At 47.8% G+C, this 20,763-nt stretch overlaps 1 protein-coding gene across 1 annotated transcript in view; it reads right to left on the reverse strand.

Moving 5' to 3' along the window:
- Positions 1 to 4,357: 4,357 nt before the first annotated feature.
- GABRE (gamma-aminobutyric acid type A receptor subunit epsilon) overlaps positions 4,358 to 20,763 on the reverse strand; it is an 18,397-nt gene continuing 1,991 nt past the window's right edge. The window contains exons 2-9 of the mRNA XM_007955629.1: positions 18,708 to 18,922; positions 18,258 to 18,325; positions 11,973 to 12,193; positions 11,154 to 11,236; positions 9,675 to 9,812; positions 5,373 to 5,525; positions 5,036 to 5,230; positions 4,358 to 4,710 (exon numbers count right to left, since the gene is read on the reverse strand). Of these exons, the coding sequence (XP_007953820.1) occupies positions 4,358 to 4,710; positions 5,036 to 5,230; positions 5,373 to 5,525; positions 9,675 to 9,812; positions 11,154 to 11,236; positions 11,973 to 12,193; positions 18,258 to 18,325; positions 18,708 to 18,922 (1,426 nt within the window). The remainder of the gene's footprint in view (positions 4,711 to 5,035; positions 5,231 to 5,372; positions 5,526 to 9,674; positions 9,813 to 11,153; positions 11,237 to 11,972; positions 12,194 to 18,257; positions 18,326 to 18,707; positions 18,923 to 20,763) is intronic.

Genomic DNA, 20,763 nt, shown 5'->3' on the forward strand with positions numbered 1-20,763 from the left:
TTATATCCCACACCCTGCCACTCAGAAGCTGAAGCTTTCATAGAGGGGTGAAACGGTGTGTTGAAGCCACAGCTGAAGTACCAGCTTGGAGATGATACCCTGGGAGAATGGGGCACTAGCCACCAGGAAGTATTATACCCCCTAAAATCAATGTCTGTTAGACCACAGAATATACAGGATTGGAGGCAAGGGCTAGAAGTAGGAATCACTCTGTTTATCACATCTCCTGATGACCCACTTGAATTTGTGCTCACCATCCTCAGAGTTCTGTAGGTTTAATGCTCTTGGCTCCCACATGGTCAAGTACCTTCCCCAGGGGACATCACAGGAGTACCATTAAATTTTAACCCATGACTTTTTCTTGGTCACTCTTGGAACCAGCCAGAAGAAAATGACTCATCATCCTGGCAGGAGTAATTGATCCCAATCAGGAGGAAGATGTAGGGTGACTGCTATATAATGGAGGGGGCACGAACAAGTTGGGCACCCAGCTGATCCACTTAAGGCATCCCTTGGAGATGCCAAACAAATCCACCAGCGGTAGCTTGAGAAAGACACGGTGTCAAGAGACTCAGACCCTTCAAGGGTGGAGGTTTTAGTCACTACATCGGGTAAGCTACGTAAGTCAGCAGAGATCCTAGCTGCAGGTAGGGGAAATCTAAAGTGGGGAGTACATGATGGAGACAATGAGTATCAGTTAAGGCCTCGAGACCAGTTGTAGTGGCAGGAGCTCTCGTTTGTCTCATTGGCCTTAGGAGAAGAACTTCAACACATCCATGGAGGAGTTGCTCCAGAATTTATTCTACAAGATGTAATACCCAGATCTTGCCCCACTCCTGCCCCTGCGGCACAGAAGCTCTCGTTTCTCCAGCTGCTGAGACTGTTGGAGGCTTACAGTACTCAGCTGAGTCCCTCTCTAGACATTGCCTTTTGGTGCAGAGACCCTTCTTGCCCAAGTTCATGTTCCTTCCAAGGTCATGCTCCCATCTAATGACTAGCCAATGCAGGAATATGAAGGCCCAGCCCCCTCGCTAATTCATGACAAATCTGAAGGACTAGTCCAACTCTGAGATGTTCAGGTATTCGGCTGAGGTCCTTGTTGTGACCACATTGCTGCCAGTTTCTCCTTTACCCAACTCTGCTCCCTTCACTGCCCTCAAAGGCATTCGATGCTAAGGGCATGCTCCACTCAACTTGCTGCCTCTGGCTAATCCCTGCTCAGGGAACTCTGGTGGTGTAATGGTTAAGGCGTTTGGCTGCTAACCAAAAGGCCAGTGGTTCAAACTCACCAGCAGCTGTACAGAAGACGAGGCAGTCTGCTTCCGTAAAGATTTACAGCCTTGGAAACCCAATAGGGATCACTATGAGTTGGACTTGACTCGATGGTGGGGAGTTTGGTTTGTTTTTTAATCTCTCTCAGAGAGAACTTCCTACAGAAAGTGATCTGTGTTAATGTTGTGCTATAATGTATTTATTTATTTTCCCTTTTGTTTTCATCATCATGTCTTAGTATGGGAAGACTTTGCATTCTTTTCCTTTATAGTTTCTGGTGTTTTACATCATTATGCTTAGATGGGCGTTTCCCATTCTGAGAATATAAACATATTAACCCTGTTTTCTTTTAGTACCTTTCTTTCAAGAAAAGCTTCAAAATATTTGATTCAGCTGTAATTTTGATGTAAAGAAAGAGGTGGGGATCTAGATTTACTTGTTGTTTCTCAAAGGTTAACTGGTTCTTTCTATACAATTTCATTTTTACATTCCTCATTCCTCAAAACTTTTCTAAGGTTTAATGTGTTTTTTTGTCCTTTCTGCAAATTCGAGATTTCAATGCCTCTCAATAGCGATTTCAACTTTTCTCCATTGTGTTTATTAACTTCAAGGCTTAATTTTTTCCTTAAGTACCGTGTTGGTTGCATCCCATGAGTTTTTTAATATGGTGTCTTATTCATCAATTTTTTTTGTTTTTTATTTTATTTTTTTTAGGTACTAAGTGCCCAGTTATGATTTCTATTTCCTCATTTTAAAGAAAAGTTTGTGCGAGCTTTTTAAAAATTTATAAATGGTAGGACTTGTTATTTCTTCTTACTTTTATTATAGTGTGGTGAAGGAAATTTTACTATCTTTCTAATGTAAAAAATGAGTATGTTTTCCATTTTCCAAATTACTTGTAATTTGCTGTGATTGGGGCATGAGAAAATGAACAGTAAAGACATGTGGGTCTTGACAGGCGACGTGTTTGAGCGTTAGTCAAAGGACTTCATAGTGATAATGTTGGCTCTTCAGAGTTTAGTTTTGTCCCTTCCTTGGTCTTGAGGTTGTTTCTGAGTTCTCCCAGAGCTGGACAGTGTCATGGGAAGCTAGGGCCAGCACTTCCCAACATAGCTTTAGAGAGTTTTCTTTTGAAAGGTGTTTAACCAAGGTCTCCAAGCTTGCTACAAGTTGAGATTCCTGAAGTCTGCTCCAGTCTACTAAGGACTCGTTGTGTGGTTGACAGTAACAAATCTCTCCTCCTATTTGTGCCCCAGAATCTGGACATGGAGTGGGCAAGCAAGGCCCCAGCATCTGGACATGGAGTAGGCGAGCGGGACTGTACTGAGTCTCGTAGTCTCTTGGAACCTTCCAACTCTGACTACGGAGGAGCAGAGTAATGGACACAGCAGAAGGGACACGGAGGGAAGCAAAGTCATCGGAACAAGTCAGGGAATCTGGACAGGGCACCAGACACGTGGTTACTCTATTCCTCTCTGTTCCCAACTAATGAGAGAAGGTGCACGCTTGGTAGATCTTAGAGTCGTGGACAGGGGAGGGGAACAAGCAGACAAGCATTTGGGTTATTGACTTAAGATTGAAAATCTGAACTGAGACCAAGTTAGAATGCCCAAAAACCAGCAACACCTTCCATATATTTTGCTGATAAGTTTATTAATATATTTAATATTTTCCCCTTTCAGATGATGGTGACAAAAGCAGATGGACCCCACCTTTACCCACCCACCCCCCAATAAAATACAGACACAGATTTCATTTAGCATATATAAGCTGGGGGAATGTGCCAGATTCACCTCACTAGGTTACCAGAGCCAGGAGAGGTCTGATCTTGGGGGCAGTCTGAGCATGTCAGGCCCAGATGTTGAGCAGGCCAGTGCTGAAGAGAGGCTGCCACTCCGGGCCCTGCCACTTGGGTGCCAGCAGAGGGGAGAGAATCAAACTCTGGTGACTGGAGCTGCCTAGCCCCGGCACACAGTCTGGAAAGTGACAGTGGGCTCCTGGGTAGTTTCCAGTGAGATCCACAATCCCATAGAAATCTGTGCCTCTGGGTTCTCATCTACAAGACTGGGAATAAGAATCCTGCCCTGACTGTATCACAGGGCTGTGGTGAAGCTCACAATAGAAATATTTTGTCAAAAAGTGCTGTGCAAAAGCTAAAGTGCCGTTTCAATATCAGGGAGTTCAATTGATTGATTGTGATTGTCAGAGGCCCCAGGGATACATGTGGACCAGCTCACAGGTCCAGGGGCCAAGGAAGTGGCAGAACTCCTCCGCTGTGCTTTAGGTGGGCACCAATCAATGGCAGGCAACACCCGCTACCAGGCAGAGTTCCCTTGGTTCTGTGGCCCTGGGAAATCACCAAGGTCTAGCACCTGGGTCAAGGCTGGGAAAGTCACTGGGGAAGTTACACAAAGAGTCACAGGGGACAAAAGGAGGAAGAAGTTGGCATACAAAGCAGGGGCCATTACGATCATCACACACACGATAGATACCCACTGGATGCAGGGCACTGAATTGGTAGTGAGGATGAAAGATGGATGTGAGGTGGGGGAGAGGGAGGAGTCACAGCAGCAGAGGGAGGAATGCTGCACCAAAGAGGCCCAACTGCTGGCTCCCCTCTTCCTAAAGGGATAAGGCCAGTGTCTGTCTATCTGGAGGGGAAGGGGGGCAGGGAGAAAGAACCAAGGCAGATAGAATCTGTGCACTTGGAGGTTGATGCCAGAGCCAGACCTGGGCCACCACAGAGGCAGTGGGGGGGGGCGGGGTCTGGAAAAGGCAAGGGTGTCAGTCCAGTTGGAAGAGAGCTAACCAACTCATCCATGGGCACAATTTGAGGGAGCTGGTCACTGAGAAGCTATGGTTTTTAAGACTGAGCATCATGAATGCCCCGTGAAGAATAGAGAGGTGGGTCATTTTACTTGAAATGGGCTGCCATGGAAATTCAGTGAATGGGCCAGGCTGGGCACAGACAACTTCTCTGCAGGCTTGTATTTGGGAAAAGAGGAAGGGCAGCTACTCTCTAGTTGCTCGTTCTGCTGCTGCTGCTGTTTTGTCCCCTCCAACTCCACAGGGCACCAGCTGGTACCTAGGAGTAAATGCAAACAAGCCAGTAGAGCACATTGAAGAAGAAGAAGGCCAATGGGAAAACAACCCGTGAGTAGTCATCCATGCGGTAGATGTGGAAGCAGAGGTGGCCCTCCTGCCAGATACCACCCTTGCAACCGGGGATCACGCAGAAGTACTTCTTGCAACCCCTGCGCCGCTTGGAGCAGATAGGCTTGCAGCGCTGGGAGCGACCTGGGTTGGAGGACTGCCGCTCTCCATCACCTCCCTCCACGTTGACGTTGGGGCAGACAAGAGCTTCCTGAAGCTGCCGGGCACGCGCACGAGCCCGGGCACGAGCCCTTGCGCGCGCGCGCGCGCGGGCACGTGCGCGGCCTCGCGCACGCGCACGGGATCGGCGACGAGACTGAAATAGAGAAGGAAATTAAGAGAAAAAGGCAAGGCAAGGGAACGCACACCTTGGTGCTGCCTGATGCCCACTTCAGGGCTGTTTGGAGGCCCTGTCCTTGGCATGCCACTTCTTGCCCCCAGAGTTTACATCACCATATCAGGAGATTGATTCAACCTCCATCCTCCAACCCCACAACCCTGGGTGCCTTCCCGCCGCTCAGTGAACTGGCCACTCATGCGCGTAAGTCTCCACGCCCTCACTGGCATGCCTACAAATTCCACGCCCATACCCCAGCCGTTCATACATGGCGCAGAATCGGAGAAGTCCGGGTTTTCGTCTGGTTGTAGGTCACAAAGTTGAGCACGGCAAATTCCATCAGTGCGCAGAAGCAGAAGACAAAGCAGATGGCGAGATAGAAGTCCAGGGCTGTGACATAGGAGACACGTGGGAAATTCTTACGGGAAAACGTGTTCAGTGTGGTCATGGTAAGCACAGAGGTGATCCCTGCAAGGGCACAAGGGTGCAGCTGGGCTCAGCTCTTGACCTGTGCATCGGACTATTTAAAGGGTCCAAGAGAGAGCAATTTTTTACTTTAGCAAAGCTACCTCAGTGCGTGCTCACGCTTGTGCCTACCTGACCCCCTTACCTAAAGAGGTCCTAGCAGCTGCCGAGTCCTCCCTGATCCAAAAGGAAACCCAGGAGAGCATTGTGGTCACAGAAGAAGGGACATAGTTTTGAAAGGCACCATAGCCAAACTGCCTGCTGACGTTGAAGAAAAGTGTCATGACCATGAAATCACCTGGAAGACATGAAAAATGGCACTTTGTTATGACATTGACATGAGGGTCTCCCCCACAGTCCCTGGACATTATGAATCCCACTATTCGCCTCTAGGACAGTCACATTGCTTGAATCCAACATACAGAGGATCAGAAGAAGCTCAGAGAAGAAGCAGCCCAGCGACACACTGCAAGACCAGTGGCCAGTTCAGAGCGGAGCTGGGGCCCGAACCTCGTTCTCCTCTTTCTTAATTCACACTCCCACAGCCCATGCCTGTCTTTCCAAGGTGGCAGCAGAGTCAGATAAAAGTGAAACAATCAGCCCTCTAGCTGTCAGGACTACACAGCTGACGTCCAGGTGGTTGACTGAGGCCTTCCCATCTTTTGAGGTAGCATGTCTAGACCGCAGACTTGCAGCCCTGACATCTGTACTGCTGCCCCTTCAATGTATCCACTCAGACAACCTCCGATGGTAGCCTGTAGCAAAAAGTTCCTGCAGCCTTCTTTCACACATTCATTCAGGGGAAATGACTTAGCTCTGTTCTACTGATGGCCGAAAGCAGTCACTCTCCTGCCTGAAGTATCTGGTGGTTCCTGCCTCCACATGAATGACTGAATCAAGTCTAGACGGATCTGACACTAAAAGTGATAAAACTCCAATTGACATTTCACACACAGACACACACAGGCACATACCACACACACCACCCTTACCCTAAGCTAACCTCATTGGCTCTCAAGTTCCCTGAGATAGCCTGAATATTTATACCAGTATTCAAACTCTGAGTTCCATATTATGACCCAAATTGAGTGTTTCAGAAAACTAGAAGAATGAGATGAAAGTGAAAATTTCAGTCGGCCCTCTAGATGTCAGGTCTATCAAGTATACATCCACAAGGCGGACTGAGGTCTTCACCTTCATTTGGGCATCATGTCCTTGGGCTTGGCTCTCACCCTAGATACCAAAGGCTATTAGAGGACTTGATGACAACCTCCCTCTCCAGCTGGCATCTTCTAGTGTACCCTCCATGCTGCCCAGCATCTGCAAGCACTCTACATGCTCAGGACTCCATGGGTTCTCTGGGCTTTTCTCTGAGCCCAGAATATCCCCTTTCACCCTCAATGTCCTATCGGATTTGTAATAGCTCAAGTGCTAGTTTCCTTAGTGAAGCATTCTGTGGGTTTACCACAGCTCCAAAGTTCTACTTCAGCGATGCTGTCGATTTTCTTGGCCTTGAACCCCTTCAAGGCAGGGCTCACATGGGTCGTGTGCTTTGTTGTCTGCCCCATCCGAACTTAGCATGGCCTGGAGCCCAGTAGCTTTCAGTGGCTCTTGCTGTTGCTCGGTGGCAGCTTTGTAAAGGAGACCAGAACACTGACCTGTCTGTGTGTGCTCCTGTTTTGGAAAGTAGGGCACTTGCCCAGCAGGTCTGGCTGAGCTGGAGCTGGATGAAAAGCCTTTGCTACTCACCTTGGCAGCACTGGCACTCGAGGACTCGAGCAAGACTTCAGCAATTCTTCTGGGAAAAGGCAAGGAAGTGGCCTGGGTTCAGTGGGAGAGCTGTGTCCAGAGTAGTATCTTTACAGATAGGACTCCTCCTCCAGAGCTGCTGAGGGATCACTCTCATACTTGTCCCCACTCTAGGGTCTTGGCTACACCTTAAGACTTTCCTATTTAGCTACAACCAAACCCCAAAAGCCAAACCGCTGTCATCAAGTCGACTCTAACTCACAGCAACCCTACAGGACAGAGTAGAAGTGCTCCATAGGATTTCCAAGACCTATAAATCTATATGGAAGCAGACTGCCACATAGTTCTCCTGCAGAGTGGCTGGTGGATTTGAACCACTGACCTTTCAGTTAGCAGCTGAGTACTTAACCACTGTGCCACCAAGGCTCCCTTGCTACATCCACCCCCTGAAAAATTTTACAGAGTTTATATTTTCTTGTTGCAAGAAGATTTATTATCCTATTGACTTTCTCTAGTTTCATTTATTATGGCCAAAGAAGAAATCCCTCCAGTCACTAAGAGGTGGAAATTCATCTCTGAGGGCTGGGGACAGATGCTAATACACATTTTCGCCTTCATAAGGAGTGGTGGAACATGACTAAGGGAAGTAAGACATCTGGGACTGAGGTGCCAAAGCAAAAAAATTTGCTAAAGACACTTTCCACTCTTACCTGCTTTGGCTGGACCACAGCTGGCTCATGGTTTCCAATTCTGGGCACTGCACTCTCAGAGGGATACAAAAAGACTGTGTCCAGAGGACTAGGCCTAGAAGGATTACTATACCCAAAGCCTTGAAGAACAAGAGAAAGTTGTGCAGCTTAAACAGAAGATGACCCAGGCCTGGAACAATAATACTGATCCTTTAACCTTGGCCCTATGGAAGCATGACTGGACTTAATTGAAACTGGGTACTTCTAGAGAAAGAACTTGATCCAATGGGAAGAATTTCCAGAGAGTTCAATTTGAGATACTGAACTCCTGATCACTGGTAAGATTTCGACAGAGGCTTAACAGCCATCAGTAAAGGATGATCCATTCACTGGGGCAGGGTTGGACTCTCAGAGCCTCCTGAAGCAGAGAGTCTCTGGTTCAAGACCAATGGGGTGAGAGTAACAGGCTACCACTACATTCTGAACCCTTGGGAGCTGAGAGCGTAAGTCTGCTCCAGACTGTGGTCCTGATGGAAAGAACCATCCCAGGGTTCAACTGGAAGAGTTTGAGACCAGTCCCAAAGATGGCTATAACACAGGAGAAAGCATGATTCAAGATCACTTAGCCTCCAGCAGAAGAAAATGAAGTCCTCCTCAAGGACCCTCCTCAATCCCAAGGAGGGCTAGTGCTTACCTACTATCATGGCTGTGGTGACGATGCCGGCTCTGGGGCTTTGTAGTCACTAGGGCACCATTTTGAAACAATGCAAAACCATCTACTAAACGGAACCACTAGTGACTTGAAAGCCCCTGGGCCTTGTCTCCTCTGCTGCTTTTGGTGATGGGTCCCCACCTGTCTAAAGCAACTGAGGTGCAGAAAGGCAAGAGGTAGGCCCATGCTTAGCTGGCAGAAGAGCAAGGATGCTAAGTCCAAGGTAGCAAAAGTGTTTCCCCAGGTCCCCAGGGAAAAAGGAAAGCATTTGTAGAGCAGCCTTCTACCCCTGCCTAGGACTGTGCAAGCAGAGCTCCAACCAGGTGAGTATGAGCTGCCCTCACCCAGCGGCCAACTCGATAAGCAAGGCAAAAGCAGCTTCCTGCCTTGCCACATGGAAGCAGAGCAGGACACCTCGCATGGCAATAGCTGGTTGAGTGACTGGCTCCATCAACACTCTGGAAACGATGAGAGCAGACAGTGCCTCCACTGCCCTGACCTTGGCCAGTGTGTGTGAAGGTTTCCAGTGCTGCTCTGGGAGCAACCCTGGGGAGGTCCCTTGGCTCCTCATTCAGATCACCTAGGAACACAAGCAAAGATGCTCACACCTAATTGGGATCTGGAGTTTAAAAGACCTATGACCCTCCCTTTAAGTCCTTGTTAGGAATAAGGACAGAAAACCAGTTGTTACCATGTGTGTGTGGACTCCACCGTGAAGCTTTTGACAGGAATCTGGGCTTGTCAAGTATCAGAACCTCAGGGCTGCTCCTTTAAGATAACTGTTGATGTGATGCAGCAGCCACTGGAGCTCTGTGACCCAGAAACGTCCTTCAGACTATCCCAGCCTTCACCTGGCTGACATTAGAACTCTGACTTCCCCTTCCCATTAGAACCGACTCTACTTCCTACTCAACCAGCTTGGATTGGTTCTGGGTATGAAGAATTCACAGGAGCTCCATGCCACAAAGTCATCCAAGTAGGTCAGTGTTATAACAAAGACTTGAAACTGAAGAGTCTGAATGACAAAGCTAGTTGCAAATTCTGACAGCAACAAACCTTCATCTACTTACCTACCCTTTCCGGGGCTTGGCAAAGCACTTACTTCTTTGCAGATGAGACTGAGACATAGCTACAAAGTCTCAGTTTCCTCTGCAAACAGTTGTAAGTGCCTAGCATTTACAAAACAGGAGCCAGGTCCATGGAATGATTGGGTAGCATTTGTGTGAAGAGCCACCTCCAGCCATCCCTACCACCCTCCTTGGCCTCACCCGCACCCTGGCTTCCATGGCACACTTACCAGCTGGGGTTGAGAGAGTTTCAGTCTTGTTGCTTAGTCCTTTAAATGCAAACTGGAAGAGCTTCCAGGAGTTGTCCTTATTGATTTTAAGCTTGAAATCTTCCCACTTGTAGATCAACTCACTCACAGGATAGGAAACTGGAAAGCAACATAGGAAGACTGTGTGATATTGGGAAGGCCCTCTGAGGTCTCCACCAGCATGGAATCAGCCTGTGCAATGCCTTAGAGTCCTGACTCTGGCCTCACCAGCTGTGGGACTTTGCCTCTCTTATCTCCTTGTTGAAGTCCATTCAGTAAGAATATTTATTGAGCATTCCTTAATACCAGGCTTAGGGCTGGAAATACAGAGATGAGCAAGGTGTGAACCCTGCCCTCAAGCATTCACATTCTAGTGAGTAGAACAGTGAATAGACAGCTAAGAGCATGGAACCATTGGAGTTGCTTTGAAAAGCTGCTGTCCGTGGACAGTGGGGACACAAAGGAGGAAAGATTGGAAGAGACTTCTTGGAGTAGGTGACATCTCGATTAAGTCTTGCAACTTGAATAAATATTTTCCATATAGATGAGGCTGAAGGGGCCAAGGGGGTATTCCTTGTACAGAAAGGTAAAAATATCTGGTGTATTCTGAAAGTACCAAAAGTTCACAGGGGATGAGGTGTGCAGGAGTGGTAGCAGAGGCCAGTTCATGAAGGGCTTTGAGGGTCATTCTAAGGAATTTAGAATTGTTCCATAAGAGTTAAGGAAGGATTTGAAACTAAGAAGTGATCTTAGAGGTCACTTCATCTAAGTCACTTTGGTCATTATGTGAGGACAGTCTGGTGGTAGAGATACCAGTCATGGGAGGCCAGTGCAGTAATCCAGGAAAAAGAAAATGAATGAAGGCAGGAGTCAAAGCTGTGACAGACAGAATGCAGAGACATAGACAGGCTCAACAGAGATTAAGGAGGGAACCTCAACAGGATGTGTTGCTTGATTAGATGTGAGAGGTGAGGGAAAAGGAGGTTCTAAAGTCCTTGGCTTAGACAAGCGGTAGATTACAATGCCCCTCAGTGAGACAAATGGAACACAGAAGTAACATATGTGATTTGCAGACAGAGGTTTGGAGGAGACAATGAGTTTAGTCTTGGACATGCTCAGTTCAAAGTGAAGATGTTACAGAAGTCCAAGTGGAAGATGACAAAGGCCTAAACCAAGGTAATGACAGTGGGAATGAAGAAGAGTAACCATAGTTGAGATACACTTCAGAGGCAGGTGCCTGGCTTGCTGTGGAGAGGGAGGGAGAAGGAGGAACACAACCCGATGCCCAGGTTGAGCAACATAGTATCATGAGCAGGAAATGAGATGGGGGTCAAAGGGGAGGCCGATGGCAACCTCAGCACCATCTTAGGAGGAAAGCAGAGGCAGAAAAATGTAAGTGCAAGGATGAGAAAAAGAGGGCCCCAGCATGATTCTGGGACCCCAGAAACCTAAGGTACTCACAGCTAGAGAAAGACAGAGGACAAGAGTGAGAGTCCATTGGAAATCTGTGCATATGCAGTGTGCATTCGGCATCAATGGCCATCCTGGAAGGGAGAGAGGAGCTCATTAGGCTGGCCCTGAGCACTTAGGTGTCCATCCAACTTGGGTCTGAGGACGACCACCAATGAGTGGCAACAGTGGGATTTGAGACAAAGAACTCAAAGAAGAGGCAAAAAGAAAGGAAAGACAGCATGGAAGTATCTGGCTACTCTGGTCTCCACCATCACAGAAGTGTGTGGATCAACTTATATGGGTTTTTGTTTCTTGCCCAGCCCAGGTTTCAGAACCTACCAACACTCTCCCACTTTCTCCTACCACTGCCCTCCACCCCCAACTACCAAGACACTACCTTCTTGGGCAGTCGTTCAAGTGTTCAGCCTGGTCTTAAGTACCTTTCCAACCGCTGTGCTGCTGCTCTGCCTGGACAATTCCACCACCATGGACGTGTCTACATCCAGTGCCCATGTGAGATGGGGTTGGCTAAGCAATGCAGTCAAAGTGGTACACTCTACTTGGAAAATCATAGGACTAGGAGCCAAGTTAACTGGGTACCAGCGCCAACTCCGCCAAGTACTTGATGTGTAGCCTTTAGTATCTTTCTATGTTAAAGCCTCAGTGTCTGTATCTGTATATGAAGGGGTTGGCCTACTCATCTAGAAAAGCTAGAAGCGCCCTTAGAAGTATCATTCCAGATGAGACCTCTTACCATGGGATCCTTCGCTAAGATTCCCAGAGGGGAGGGAGGGCCCCAGGAAGTGTGACCCCAGAGGCTTCACATACCTAATTGTGTACAACACCTTGCCATCTCGGTGGATGCGAATCATCTGGTTCGGCATGGTGATCGTGTGCTCTCGAGTCCTCTTAGAATTCCTAAAAAAGGTGTCTGGGATCCATAACTGGCTCAGCACGTTGCCATTCAGAACAAGGGTCTCGAAGGTGTCATTGTAGCGGAGGCGTTCGTCATACCAGGTCTGGCAGAAGATGATGTCAATGGTGTATTCCTGTTGCAAAGCAAAGCAAAGTGCATATTTGGGGCTGTGGAGACAAAGAACATCCACATGGAGACATACCGTTTGCCACTCCTTGACCTGGAGTCTTAAAGGCAGTGTGGTGGAATGTAAGGAACACTGGCCCAGTTCTTTTTTCCTGGAAAACTGTTACTTAAATTGGTGTGCATCTTAAGTATTAAATCAATAGCAAATTGGAGTTAAGGAAATGCACTTGAAGATTTCAATTGCGTCCCCCCGAGTCTTTTCCAGGGTGGACAGTCACGGCTAAAAAGTTTCAGCCTCATCGACCCAACCATTTGTTTTCCCACTAGAACTGCAAGGACTTCAGAGTCAACTGACAGTCTCCGCATAGGTGGCTTTTTTTGCCAAAACGTGATGTAATTCTAAAGCTACCAAGTGTCCAAAGACATCTCTTAGAAGTTGGCCCATGGCACAACTACCCACTTTGTACTATGTTTATTCTACATGATCGACACATATCTTGGAATAATTCCACCAGTTAGAGAGAAAGTGTTGCCTGATAGAATCACAAGACATGACTGTGATCTGCGCAGATCTTACCACCATATTGCAAAGTGATAAACAGAACCAGATAAGACTGACACCTAGAGTGCCCTTACGGTCACATCACAGTCAAGACTACTGGATGAATGTAGTCAAGTCCAGGAAGGATGATTGCCAAGTATCTTGAAGATCAACACTTCAGTACAACAATGGGGTAGGTGAGATTTGGGAATTTCTAAAGGTCCTGTTAGCTCTGACCTACATGCTCAGAGTCCTTATAAGCACCATGCTTAACGGTACACAACTTGTGTCACTGCAACCAGCCAGCACCCAGTTTTTTCTTATAGGTGAGAATAAGAGAATCAGAGGGAGTAAGAGAATGACACAGTCATTCTGTAGACTATGTCCACATCCAGAAACATGAGCCAAGAATCATGTCAAGGAAGAAAGACAAAATAGAGTCAGTGGACACTGACTAACACTACAGAAACTGGATGTGCCCTAAAAATGACTCCAAGCAAGTGTACAAGGAAGGAGACATGTTAGATTCTGGTGGTAATTGTTTGCACTTTTTTTTCCTATGGAGTTGCTTCCACTTATAATTAAAATTTTAAACAAATGTTCATGTAACGTTGGGTGAAACAGGTATCATTACCTGCCATCCTCTTCCCTCTGCTCAGTGGGGGACTAGAAACAACTAATAAATGCCCCCCAAACTACTCAGCGATACCTAGAGAAAGGGTGTGAGTGAAGGAAACCGCGTGTCTGGCACTGAGACCCTTCCTCCACCAGTGGACAAAGCCCCTGCCGGCCTCTGATTTGTCTGTCAAGCCTACAGATCCATTGGACTCTGCTTCAGCTTGCGAAGAGGAAAGCAGCATGAGATTGGCTGTGGCCCTTTTCCGCTTTCTGGCATTCCCCAAAGAAAAGGAACATTCCCAAATGGATAGCAGTCTGGGAAGATACATTTCATCTGGAAGCAGACAGGAGATGGTGGCTTAATTGCATGGACTGGACTCATCACCTCATCACTCCCAAGTAGGGCTGTGCGCTACCCGGGCCAGGTCAACACCCTCTCAACACCCCCATTTCCATAGCAAATAAGAGATCCCAGCTCAACATGATTTTTAAAACTTACAAACACACATCTTTGATTCTCTACAGTGACATTTCCCCTTTCAGCTTTCATTCGGGGAGCACTGATGTTAGTTAGCCTCAATCCTTCATTCTCCAGAATTGTATTTAAAAAAGAAGTGCTGTGAGTCGCAAGACCAGTGTCTATTTAGTCTCATGTTTTTTAAACGAGGAGCATCTTTTTCCTTTGTTTTGTCCTCCCTTTCAAGCAAGAGCCCCTACCTCTAAATGTGTGTGTGCATATGCACAGAGAGATCATGATGATTCAGTCTTGGATAGTTCTTATCCCGTAAACTGTCTGTTAAACATTCAGAGGGATGCTTAGCAGGAAGAAGCACGAGAAGTGAGAAGTTTGCACCACTGCTATTGCAAGCAGAACAACCAGAGTGCAGGACAGCTACGAGCCGCTTGGACAGCAAGGAGCAGAAGTAGGCCAGGAAGCCCCATCTCCTTTATTTTAGAGATAGAACAATTGAGGCTCCGAGAGGAAGGGGCCTGTGCAAAGTGACATGAGTAGGTAATAGCAGTTCTATGGCCTGACCCTGGGACAGCCTTCCCTGTGCTCCGTCTGCAGAGCTTGCTTCACTTGCACCTGTGAAGTTCCTGTGGGTACCAACGTCCAACTTTCCTAGGCAGAATCCCTTGGTTTTCCCCCTGCATCATCCTGCACCAAACAACATACGCCAGAGATGCAGGCCAACCAGAAACCCACCACCAATCCCTGCTCGCCTCTGCTCCCCGGGCTTCCTTGTACTTACAGACTAATTTGTAGCAAACAATTATACATCCATTTTATTTCACATCCATGTAACTGTTCACTATAGATGAGTCAGTAAGCACAAGGAAGCCCATGCTTACCTTGCTTACTGGTAAGCCGACATTACCCCAGGCCCCAAAGTAGCGAGAGCAACTGCCCAAAGGGGCTCTGGTGGTGTAGTGGTTAAGGCATTTGGTTGCTAACCAAAAGGTCAGTGGTTCAAACCCACCAGCCACTCCATGGACAAAAGATGAGGCAGTCTGCTTCATAAAGACTGCCTCCTTGGAAACCCAGAGGGGATCGCTATGAGTCAGAATTGACTCAATGGCAGTGGGGTGTTTTTTTTGTTTTTGTTTTTTTTGTTTTGTTTTACCTGAGCCAGAAAGGAGGAGATTGAGGGTGTGCCCTGGAGCCAGATGAGGGAAAAGCAGACAGGAAAAGGCTGGCAGAGGCTGGCTGTCATGTGTCTGAGAATCCCCACTCCAAACATCTGCCAGTTACCTGCCTTCACAAGTGACCTGCAAAGAGGTTCCACAACCCGATGTGGCTGGCAGTTCCAAGTTGGCGGGCCAGTGGCCCACTTGGCAGCCAACGGGGAAGTTGCACCCCCAACGCCCAAGCTGCGCACGGGCTCTGCTATAAAAGGCTCCCAATGAGCACTTCGTTTCTATTTAACAAGCTACCAATCATGAGTTAATTACACATCAGCAGATAACTAGGGGTTCACTTTGTGTCCTACTTGACAAGGGGCTTCGGATGTGCAGCTCTTCTAGCTTAGCTGAAACTCCAGAAACCCAGTGGTCAGGAATTGGCCTAACGAGAGCAGCCTGCCCTAATGATTGCAGCAAGCAGCAGCTTTAACGCTGTTGCTGCTGCGATGGGCAGCCATTTGCAGCCTGGGTGTTCCAAAAGTTGAGCCAGGAGATTAGTAGAAACATTTGATGAGAGTCCAAGAGCTGTGGGCTCAGGTTGCCCTCGCTGAAGGCAAGTTCTCAAAGGAACAGTCACCTGAACTCCAGACAATATCCAGTTGGCTGAAGGGTGCTGAAACTCCCCTCAACAGCCACACCAACTGTGCCACTTAATGCTGGACACTCCCAACCCCACTGAGGCTCAGCTAACTGCCCCACCCACCACACAGAATCTGAGGAGGTAGCCCCGTGCATTGGCCAGTGCTGTGACTATGTCACAGCACGCGTGCCCCCTCCAATTGTGCCCTGCAGTGTCCCCGGGGAAAAGTAGGCTGTGCGAGATTGGGCACTTCCATCAGCCTTAGACAATGATTGGGGGCTGTGTAGGAGCCCAGAGTTCCCAGCCAGAGTCCAGACCACACGAGTGTTTGGAAGGTTCAAAACACTTGGCCCAGACTACAGCACCACCTCACTGGCCAAGACAAATCTGGTTGGTGGCTCCTATTTGGACCCGAGCTGTGTTCCACACCAGGCATGGGGACAGCTGGGCTATTAGACTGCATCTTTGAGGCTTGTCATGTGCCAGCACTTCTTGGTGCCTCAGGGGAGGGCAGTGCAGCTGCCAGCACTTCGGGGTGCTGTGCAAGCAGACAGAGGGCATTCGGCTACTTTGAGTAGGACTGGTGCTCTGTTGCCATGAGGGCTCTTAGAAAATGAGTGGATGGGCAATTGGTTCCTCACAATTAGGAGACTGAAGTCACAACGTTCCCATACTCTTCACTTTTAGAAGATGCTCTATCTCATCCAGAACACGGAGAAACGCAGCTTAGGGCCACGTGCTCCATCTGCTCATCAATGTGTGTTCTCCACACCCAACCTAAGGGACATCCAGCCACCACTGCATGGGGAGAGGTATACAGTTTGGGGAGGAAAGAGCAAGTCAGCTTGCTGCAATTGAGACTGGCTACCTCCAACATACATTGTCAGTGCCTTAAGATTCACCCAAAGGAGCAGAGGCATCGGTGCACAGAGTTCAGAAGCCATCAGGTTACTGCACACCGAGCATGACATTTCGCTTCAAGGACTCCGGTGGAAGAGTGGCAGCGGGGTCTCCTGCCCATGAGATACCTGCTTCAGCCCCACACCAATCACCTGGAAGTTCCATTTCCTCTTAAGATTAAACAGTGGCCACAAGCCCACCAACCTCTGGCTCAGAACCTAGTTTACATACAATTTGAACACAACTGATTACTACGTTTATACCCACTTAGAAGCAGTAAATTGCCAGGCAAAAGGAGATCACAAGTCTACTAGAAGCAAGCCCACTGAAAGCAATGAAGAAGTATCTACAGGCCTCTACTTGCTTGAAAAGGAGAATATCATGACTATGTCTCAAGATGCACCAGTGACCGTCACTTCCTGGTGATCATGCCCACCATGGAAGGCTCTCACTCTTCCATGCAGCCTATGCAAACACCTTGACATACCATGAAGTTACTTACCTTTGGGTGTCTATTGGCCAGGGCCACCTCAGCGCCTAGGCTCTGAACTCATTCAAATGCATAGTGCTTTCTGGGTGCCACTGGATGTGATAAAACTGGGTCTAACATGGGTAGGCCATGCCCACGATGGAGTTGATTACTACCGCCTTCCTCCTTGTCAGTCTCCACAGATGCAAGTGGCCTCAGCAGAGCATCTTTTGTAATTCATTTGCTAAGCTAACGTGTACTGAGTCCTTGACTTCAAGAGTTGAGAGAGCGAGGCAGACATATAACAGGTAATTACAGTAAAGTGAGGGAGGGCAGATGAGGCAAACAGCTGTGGTAGAAACCAGAAAGGTCTGAACACTGAAGAGAGGTATGTAGCATAAATAAAGAGGAACAATTAATAGTGGAGGTCAGGGAACACACCATGAGACAGGTGTCACTTGGGCTTGAACCTGAAAGACAAGGATTTGACAAGTAGAAAAGAAGAGCTATGGCATCTTAAGCAGGGAATAGCTTGAGGGTATCAAGTGGTCTGGGAGCATCCATACTGTAGTGTGACTAAAGCACATGGTCTCTAGAGGGGTGGAAAGGGATAAAACCAGAATGTCTGGCTGTCCCCAGCAATGGAAGGCCCTGACTAATAAAGAGTGGGCTTGAACTGCCTGCTGTAAATAGGATCAGCACTGCAGGAAGTATATCACTTGGGAGTTCAGTGGGTTCAAATCCACCAGCAAGTCCCTGGAAGGAAAGTTGGGCAATCTACTTCTGCAGTGATACCACCTCGGAAACCCAAGGAGGAGTCGCTATGAGTCGGGCCCAACTCAGTGGCAGTGAGTTCGGTTTTTGTTTTACAGGGTGAGGAGAGACTTTTGCATACTCCAGGTGGAACATGATGTAGACTAACCACACAGTACTGACACCAGGACCATAGTGGTGGAAAGGAGAGGAGAAACCAGGAAAAAATTAGAGCAACAGTTTCAGAGCAAGAATTGATGAGTACAGACTTGAGTATATGAACATCATTATCAGAAGAAAAGAGCCATTTCAGTGTGGTGTTGCAAATTGTTTTATTCTTTTTATGTCTGGAGGTCCTCTTCAGGTAGCAAGTGACTTACCTTTCCAGTCTCATTCTCAAAACAGTGCTGGTTAAAATCTCTCCAAAAAATTTTAGAGTGGTTACAGGCACACAGAACAGAAAACACAAGTATGTGGAAAGTCAGCAGTTAGATTAGGAGATGCTGTAATCAAAGCTCAGTACTCACCATGTTCAGGATAGAGAGAGGACCAAGGCTGTTCACTGAGAACTGGACAGTAACCACAGTTGGCTTTTCTGTAAGGGAACAGAAGTGACAGAGTAAGTATCAAACAGGGGTGTGGGGCACGGGAGGGAGTGGGCAGAGGGGGAGGAAAGGAGAGTCATGGCAAGATCCCATTCATGGACTGCTAAGAGTTAGATGGAGCTCCAAGGTCAACCACCTAGTCCATCATTGCATTTTGTAGTTGGAAAACTGAGGATGAGAGAAGAGTCTTGGCAAGGTCAATGGCATTTTGTCAAAGGCAATTGTTAATATCTGTTACCTGGAAGGTTGGCAGCCTGTTCTTGCCCCCGTGCATGGTAGCCTCACCTGCACCTCAGGGCCATTCTCCACACCGGTGCCTTTGGCCCACCCACCCCGACCTCCAGGAAGGGAGACCTATATTCTGCTACTCACCACTGATGCCAGGGCGCAGTCTGTGGTCATAGTTGCTCAGTATGGTGTTCAGGATCTGAGAGGCTTCTGGGCCTCTGGCAACTCTGCGGGCAGTAGCAGGAGGCTTTGTCCCCTCATTGTGAGGCTTCCTTTTGGGGTCCTGTGTCTTGGGGCCATAGAAGCCATCACCACTGCCAGAGGCTCCCTTCTCTGACTTAGCCCAGGGTCCATCGACCCTAGAACATACCAACAAAGAATGAAGGTCTGTTGCCACACTGTGGGGAGCACAGAGACAAGGCAGGATCCCTTCACCAGGAGACTGCCATTCAGCAAGGGAATGGCTGTCAGGAATCCAGAATGATCTCCCAGGCACACACCACAGCTGAAAAATAAAACCTAACAAAAAAAAAAATAATAATAAGCCTTCTGCCAGCGTCTAAAACTCACCTCTGGTGTGGGAAGTCAGGGTCATGCTAGTTCTGTGGGAGGCAGTGAAGAAAAGAGGGTCCCAGGGGGCTTCTGAGGGCCTTTCTGCAGGTGTGTTCATTCTGTGACAATTCATCACTTGTGCGCTTATGGTGTGAGTACTTTTCTGTATATATGTTTACTTCGATAAATGTATTTTATAAAGTAAAAATGTCCCACCTGCCATGATCTTCATGGATGGATCTTCATTTTAAAAAGCAAACTGTAAAAAATAAACCAAAGCACAACAAGAACATTTGTGACCCAAGAGGGATGAAACATAGCTGGACAGTTGATGTGTAGAGAAAATATTTGTAAATTTTAGGTGTAGTGATGATATTCTAGTATGTTTTTAAAGAGTTCTTCCTTATATTTTAGACCAGAGGTCTATGTTAAAATAATGACATGCAAAACAACAGGCATCTGAGATCTTTATTAAAATAAGTTAAATGAGTAGGAGCAGTGACGCAGTAAGAGTGTCATTGAGTGAGTAACTGACAAGGCTGCTGATGGGTACATGGGGCTTTACTCTCCTGTTCCCTTGAGTTTTATGTATCTTCACAACCATTCCATGGTCAAAAGAAAAAAAAAGTGTTTTTTTTTTTTTTTTTTAAGGCAGCAGCCAAAATCAATCTTTGGTGGGAAAGCAAGGAGTGGTTTCCATAGGGGAGGAGAGTGGACTGGGAGTTGGAGGGAGGCTTCCGGGGCAATAGTGAGGCTCTATTTTATGTTGTGAAAATCCACTGAGCTGTTGACACATGCTTCCAGCACTTTTACATTTGTGTGTTATACTCCGAACGTAATTTTATTAAAAACCAACCAACCAACCAACCCATCAGAGATCACTGGCTCCTTCTGCCATGGAGCAAGCAGGGCAGGGCACATGGGCTTGGCCCCTGTGTTCAGACCATTTTTCTGTAGTGTTTCAACTTCTGAGAATTGCTTAACTGGCATGCAGATGTGCTAAGTGTGTGCCACTTCGCAGGTCTAAAGTGGCTCATTCCAACTGTAGGCAAGGCAAGAATTGGGCTTGGAGAAAGCACTTTCCACTTTCCGATACCACATCCAGAAGACGTCTTCTTTTCCTGAACCTTCTTAGTCGTCCCCCCCCCCGCTACCCTCGAGATGGAGCTCAATCTTTGCACGCGTGCACGCACACACACACACACACACACAGAGGGTGCTCCAGGGAAAGGGACCAGGAGAAGGGACACTGGGTTTTGTTTTTGTTTTCTCCAAAATCCACCCTCTTTTCACTTTCCAGATGTAGAAACTGAGGCTCAGAAGAGGAAAGGGCTTGTGCCCAAAATCACTCAACTAATTCCAGCCTGAGCCTGGACCAGAGTGAGGTTTCCAGTTTGAAGCGGCCTCGATGTCATCACAGGGTGCCATGGTGTTGACAATGTCTGGCCCTGAGGCCCTTTCCCCTGGCTGGAAGCACAGCTCCCCTCTCAGCAGCCCCTCTCCCCCGCTTCTTCCTCCAGGCCTCCTCCTTCCCTCTTTCGCCCCTGTCAGTCACCAGGTCAGCTTTCCCAACTCATCCCAGTCACATCTGGAGGGATGTGAGTGACTGGAAATTCCTGGTGCGCATTCAGAAAGGTTTAACACGCTA

This window comes from Orycteropus afer, unplaced genomic scaffold (assembly GCF_000298275.1).
Source record: "Orycteropus afer afer isolate SDZICR_OR568_19922 unplaced genomic scaffold, OryAfe1.0 scaffold00519, whole genome shotgun sequence".
In the NCBI taxonomy this organism is placed as follows: Eukaryota; Metazoa; Chordata; class Mammalia; order Tubulidentata; family Orycteropodidae; genus Orycteropus; species Orycteropus afer.